Here is a 7,072-nt window from a genome sequence, read left to right as displayed (position 1 = left end):
TGAGCTGCGGAATCAGGTGGCCCATGTTCAAATCCCAGCTCTGCCTCTTTCTAGAACTGTTATTTTCTAGGGGTGACAGTAAGCCCCCAGTTTCCTTGATCACCAAATTGTTTAGAAGGAAAAGTCCTATAGATAAAACGTGGATGTGATGGCAAGCAGGAGAATCATGCCCCTAGCAGGCACCCCACATAGGGTGGTAAGAAAAAGGATTATCCCTGGATCCACAGGTAACCATTGGCTAAATGCCATCCTATGATGAAGTGGTAGTGCAGAGAAGGGGCCAGGCACTGAAGGGATCATCATGAAAGGATTCACAGGACGGGAGCCAGGAGGGAATCTGATTAGAAAGCCAGGTGGATTGTTAATAGTAAGCAAGAGCCCGTGGCCTGATCACAGCTGTCTTTAGTCTACGGTCCAGTTACTCCAAATGTGGTTGGGTCTCAACAAGAGCTAACACAGCAAACAGATTAGCTTCTTGGTCTCAAAGGCATTGCCACTGGGCTGTAGCTCCACCCACGTCTTTGACATCGCTCTTAAATTTTGCTAGTCCCTCTGTTGATTTCAAATCTTCCGTCCATCTATTTTGAAATACCAGTCGATCATTCAAACATAAAAGATTAAACAAGCATACAATGAACAGTCTCCCGTCTTTGTCCCAAGTCCTTGGCTTCAGAAGCAAACAACGTAACCTTGTAACCAATGTGGGGACATTTATGAAATAATCTACACAGATATAAGCACTTGTTTCACTTGCTGGAGAAGCAAGTGGAATATACTGTTTATCTCTTATTTCATTTAATTTTCTTGGGAAATTCTATACTGGCATATAGGTCCCCTATTTATTTGATACAGGATTTCCTTATGTAGCCCCAGATGGCCTGGTGCTCTGTAGATCAGGCTAGCTTAGAATTTAGCAATCCCTCAGGCCTCTGCCTCTTGATTACAGACATGCACCATCATCCTCTTTTTAAAATGACTGACACTTACATAGGTTTGGGTACTTTAGCTACTGTGGAAGTACACCATGAGATCATGTCGACCTAAGCATCTGGAAAGGTCGAACTTTCCAAGCATCCAAGACTAACAGCCATCAACATTTCAACAAGCCCCTTGCTCTGGAATACCAGGCCGGACTTTCCTAAAAGCCTTGTGATTTATCCAAACACATGTATGGAGACCATACAGCCTTAGACAGTGCATGCTAGCACCTAGTCACTCCAATGGCTTGGAATAAAATTCCCAGATGGGCTAGGTGATAGAAAAATGGTTTAAAATATTCTGTAGCAAGCAGACAGGGCCCATGTTAGTTTTAGGTTGAGCCTGATTTGCTAAATCCTTGACTATACTTTTTTTTTTTTTTAAGATTTTGTTCCCAAGGTAACTATTTTAAATAAAAAACAATTTCCTAAGAGTTGGGTTGGACAAAAGCAGAGCAAATACATTATCTGATCTAACCTAATTAATCTACACTAACACTGAATGCAAAGGTATGTTGCTTCCAAAGTGACACCCAAGCATCAAGAACTTGACTACCCAGAGAAAAGGCACTGAACATCCAAATGCCTGTGTGTTTGATGAGGTCAGTCAGGTACTGGCACTGAACAGGCTGTTCCTTTGGGTCTCAAGTTCATACTGTAAAGATGGAGAAGAGCAACTCAATGGGACCACTACTAATTTGGCAAATCAAAACAGAAAGTCTGAGCTGCCTCCTGCTCTTCCTTCCAGCCTAGAGCTATGGGACAACTTCCTCAAAACACTGGCACTCAGTTCTTAGAACGCCAGGGACCTGTACCAAAAGATGAAGGATGAGCAGGACTCCCAACCCCCTCCATCCGCTCAGTGGTGTGAGAGTGGCCGAAATCAGGTTTGCAGGATTCAGACATTGCAACACAGGGTTGTCATCCATAAGGCTCAAGTTCAAGAACTGTCCAAGAAAGTTGCAAAAATATCTCATAGTGTCTGGAGTAAGCTTACGATTTTGTTCTGAGACACACTCACAGTTCTCCTGGGTACACAGGTGGGGTTAGACACACCTCCTAGCTCAAGGTCATGTGATAGCCATCACCTACTTCTAGAACCAATGGTCACATGTCTATTAGAGGACAGCTGTAAAATGGGTAAAGACTCTCCGTGGCAGTCTTAACCAACAGGCCCCCAATGCCGTAAATTCGGAGGCCTACGGCACAACTCGAGGCAGGGATCTGCCAGCTGTCTGAGGTCATATGGGGTATGGGGAGCCTAGGAACTGACCCAGGCCTCTGGCTCCAAAGTGTCATCCTTCTGATGTGCTGGCTCAGCTTGCACAGATGCCTGCCAACCCAGCAACTATGAGAGCCTGAGAGTCATTTCCTGGCGTGAATGAAAATGCGAGGCACAGGGAAAATATGACCACTTCAACCTCAGAGACCAGTTCCGAGTGGACTAGTGACAGGGCAATATATGGTCCTCTCTCGAGTGGCTTGAGTCCCCTTTATGGTAACTTCGCAGGAACAGTCTTGTTCTTGATATGTGACATTAATACTTTACCAGTGAGAACTGACTGTCATCTTCCCTAGGAGAAAAGGAACAAGGCAGACTAGATGTTTCTTCTGCATTTTTATGTCATGGCCAAAGAATGCTAGGATTTTTATCCACCCAGCGTTGGGGAGCTTGGAAGGTTTAGAGAATGTTAAAAAGCAGAGGAACGTCACCCACCGAAACCACTTAAAAGTAATGGCTTGAGCCAGATCCCAGGATAAGTGCCAGTTAGCAGCATCCGTTTGTGTGATCTCAGGAAAGGCCTCACTGGGGTTTTAACACAAACACACACACACAGACAGGGGGTGGGGAGGGGGTGGAATCTTCCTCGGAGGTTTGCTCATCAGATGCAGCTCATGGCCAGAGGGGTCAGCCATTTTTTCCCTTCCCTTGCAGGCCTGGGGAGGCTGGGGAGGCTGGGGTGATGAGGGGAGGCAGGTTTAATGTGCAGATTCCACATCCCGAAGGAGTAAATATAATCTTCACCCACTGGGACCGGCCAGGTCTTGGCACACAGTCGTTTGACTTGGGCAGGTCTGAGTTTGCTGCTTTCCGGTAACTAGTGGAGACAGTTTGTAAGGGTTTTACTTCCACACCTGTATGTTTGGTGCCGGATCCACGTTAACTGTCATATCAAAGACCTCAGTTTGCTGACAATACTCAGTGAGATCACCTGAAAAGTGAACGGCTTGAAGCTAATCCAATTAAAAGTTCCGTGAACAATCCAAGTGGCAAGTACAGTTGAACGCTGAGGATGGAGAGCACGTTCCAGTTTCTCTGTGTCTTGTGTTAGTGAACACTTCCTTAATGAATGGAGAAAACACATCCTGTTAAAATTGAGAATGAAGCAACCTGCTTTATTTTTTGAAAGATAAACACATCTGATCCACGCTACTTACTCATAGCATTCTTTTTTTTTTTTTTTAAAGATTTTATTTATTTATTATGTATACAACATTCTGCCTTCATGTATGCCTGCATGCCAGAAGAAGGCGCCAGATCTCATGACAGATGGTTGTGAGCCACCATGTGGTTGCTGGGAATTGAACTCAGGACCTCTGGAAGAGCAGTCAGTGCTCTTAACCACTGAGCCATCTCTCCAGCCCACTCATAGCATTCTAAAGCAAACAATATCCACCATTTCTCATGTACAAATAAATACCCGGGCTGATTTACTCGGTTAACCAAACACAAAGTTGGAAATGAGGAAAGTGGCTAACGCCTATGGCATTAAAGGCTCAGATAAGATGTCTGATTCTGAGAAAATTAAAACCTAAGGGGGTGGGAATGCCTAGCAAGGAGCTCAGTAGAGACGGACATGGAAATGTGTACATATAAATGTTTATATGTCTGATTTGACAAGCTGAAATATTTTTCAGGTCCGTAGTTATGTAAGACATATTAACAAAATGTAAGACCATGAAAAACCAGCATTTGAGAGTTTGTTGTATTGTCAGGAATAAATGCAAGACCATAATAGTACCAGGGACGCCTGGGAAATTCTAACCACTACACTGTTCTAGCCAATGTGATTTGATTTGTGTTTCACTTTCAAATGTGCTTCCCCATTCTGGGTGTGAACTGTGCCTTCAGATACAACCGCTTAGAAAACTATGCATGGCTGTACAACCAGTCTCGCTGTACCATGGCTACAGCCCATAAACAACTCACTGCTTGTGATTAAAGTAGCAAAACCAGGCTCAAGGGTGCACACCCTTGCGTTAGGCACAACTGTGTGTCAGAATTTCAAATTCTAGAAATAAAGACAAATGATGGCTCGAAGAGCATGATAGTTTATTTAAAAAACAAAAACAACAAAACAACGACAAAAAAATGGTACCACACTGGTCATGGTGACCAGCATACACAAAATGGCTTTTCTCTTGGGTATAAACATTGCAGTATTTTTAGATACTGAAATGTTTCAATAGGACCAAGAACGTAAAGAAAATAAGGATCTTGGACAAAAATGGACGCTAGGAACTCTGGTGCTTTAACCCACAGAATTCATTGAAAGTCCCATGAATCAGTGGCATTATGCTATGTGGTTAGGAAGGACAAAGGTTCTCTTAGAAGGAGGCAGCATGAACTTATATTTCTTTGTATTTTAATCTTTAGTTTTTATAATTTACGCTATGTCCACCCTGGCTAAAGCACAATCATACAAGAAACCTCAGGTAATTTCCTTGTTATTATTGCACAAGTTTAGTAATTTTACTCAAAAAAAAAAAAAGCAAACCACTGTCAAAACAAAAAGGCAAATAAATGTGACTTTCAAAACAACTGAAAAGCAGAGCTTGCTTGTTCAATACCAACGCAGACTTAAATTAAATGCTATCGTTATAACCTCCAAATTTCTGCAATAAAATTAATTTTTAAATATATATGGGCTTTCTTTATCTAACTGGACTGCAATCAACACTAGGAAGTCGCTTTTTAAGGGAGCACAGCTTCTGGCGACAGTCCCACGTGTCTGTAGTAAAGACAACGCAACATGATGCCAATTCTGGCTCTGAGTTCTGAAGTATAAGAATTTGACCAGAGATCAAAATTATCATAATCTGTTCTTAAAAATTCAACCCATATGACTACTTCGAGGAGTGTAAGTGCGCTGGTGAGTAACTATCCCAGGAGCCTTTCCTTTTTGGCCTTTCTGCGAGCTGATCCTTTCATGGAACTCTGGCTCACCCCCTTTGAGACCGGCCTCTGGCCTCCCATGTCACCATTTCAGTACCAGGGTTTCTGGGGTGGCGGAAGTATAGTTCACAGGATAGCAGATGCAGGCACCTCAACCTTCAGTGACAGCTTTGACATCTGCACACTCAAGAACCACATTATTTAACTCAACAACCACAAAGAACATGGAGATTTGGGCATTTCAAGCCAGAATCTCTTTGTGCTTTTTAAAAGAAGCTGCTTTTGAAACCTTTTGTTGTTGTTGGTTTTGGGCTTTTTTTTTTTTGGTATTTATAAGTCATTTGTAGTTCCCTTATAATAATAAAAGACTATACTCAAAATAGTTTTTAAGGTTAAATGTTCTGGGGGGGGCTTTATCAATATTTAGTTTTTAAAAACACAGTATAAATCAGTATTGTTTTTTTCTTCAGTACTGGAATAGTAGAAATTGTTTCTGGTCCCTCCTTAAGTCAACCAACAGTTCTCACTGCGCAGAACACTGAAATTTACAGACATCCCTGAAAATTTCTGATTAAGTAAACGAGTGAATCACAGTGGCGTCTCATTCAGTTAACAGTGTAGATCCGTTTAGAAACAGAACAAAAAGCTCAACATTGAAAGGAAATTTCAAGCTAAGAACAGAAGAAGACAGAAGGAAGCCTCCCAAGAACTAAGAGCCAGTATGTTGTCTCTCACTCGCTCTTTCTATACCGTCCCCCCACGGATTGGACTCCTCCTTCTCCACGCACCAAGCGCATTTGCTGCAGTCATCATGCCCAGTCTGCAGGACCCTTGAGTCACGAGGCCATCCTCCGACGGCCTTTTCCCCATCCAAAGACAACATCGCATCTCACTCCTCTGTAACCGCCAACATCTTAACTGTCTGGGCACTGATGGCCACTGATTCTCCCACCCGCCCCAAGAAACATGAGGTTCATCAGTTTGTCACCAATGCACCCGCCTTTCACTCTTTCCGTCAGAAAAGTGGGGGCGTGGACAGGGGTGGGACAGAAATGAAAACAATCAGTCTAAAGGCACAAAGTCGCGTAGCTGCTCTAGTTGGAGCTTGTAAACAGAGAATAGGTTGAATGTAGGTCATCTCGATCTATGAGAATAAAAAGGCATCCACAGCAGGCTTTTATCCAGCCAGCTTCTTTGAGACTCTTCATGGGTTCTGAGGTCTACAAAGTATACACTAATATACCCATACTTCAAAAAGCAATAAGGCAAATAGTATAATCATTATCCAAAAGTTACAATGGTAGTGTAGGCATACATAGTATAATTTAGCTACAAAGTGTGGTACTGTTTCTGCTACATAACGATATTAACTGTTTCTTTCCTACATAATTAGATATCCAGCCGGGTTTCAGTTGAACACAAAACCATCCTTGTACCACCACCTACAGTTGGCAATAGCTCTTTGAATGCAGTTTTTACTCTGCTGTAGGAACTATCCTTGGACCGAAAACAAGTGCGCAGTCCCATGTCCAGCCATTAGACGCTGTCGTATTTGTGAAGAGCTTCTTCCAACTTCTGGGTCACTTTTTGGAAAAATATTATTTGTTGTTGTAAAAAATGCTGCATCTGTGATTTAAAGTCTCTCACTCGAATTTGATGGAAGTGATGGATCTCGGCCAACGTGGCGAAAGAAATAGTGTTACAGCGGTCTTGAATGCCGTCAGCTTTCTGGACCTCCATCTTCCCTTCTTCCACGTGTCGCCTACTCTCCTTTACTTTGGTAAGAGCTCCTGCAGTCAAAGAGAGCAATAATTAAAATAGGTATATGCCCAGCCCAATGGCAGAGCTAAGTATCACTCAGGAACTTAGGTACTTGTATATGCCTGCAGGCCAGAAGAGGGCACCAGACCCCATTACA

At 42.9% G+C, this 7,072-nt stretch overlaps 1 protein-coding gene across 1 annotated transcript in view; it reads right to left on the bottom strand.

Moving 5' to 3' along the window:
• Window positions 1–4,294: 4,294 nt before the first annotated feature.
• Snx18 (sorting nexin 18) overlaps window positions 4,295–7,072 on the bottom strand; it is a 29,688-nt gene continuing 26,910 nt past the window's right edge. The window contains exon 2 of the mRNA XM_057789864.1: window positions 4,295–6,944. Within this exon, the coding sequence (XP_057645847.1) occupies window positions 6,691–6,944 (254 nt within the window). The 3' untranslated portion in view covers window positions 4,295–6,690. The remainder of the gene's footprint in view (window positions 6,945–7,072) is intronic.

This window comes from Chionomys nivalis, chromosome 15 (genome assembly GCF_950005125.1).
Source record: "Chionomys nivalis chromosome 15, mChiNiv1.1, whole genome shotgun sequence".
In the NCBI taxonomy this organism is placed as follows: Eukaryota; Metazoa; Chordata; class Mammalia; order Rodentia; family Cricetidae; genus Chionomys; species Chionomys nivalis.
The sequence above is the reverse complement of the archived record's forward strand: the minus strand, read 5'-3'. Positions and strand labels throughout refer to the sequence as shown.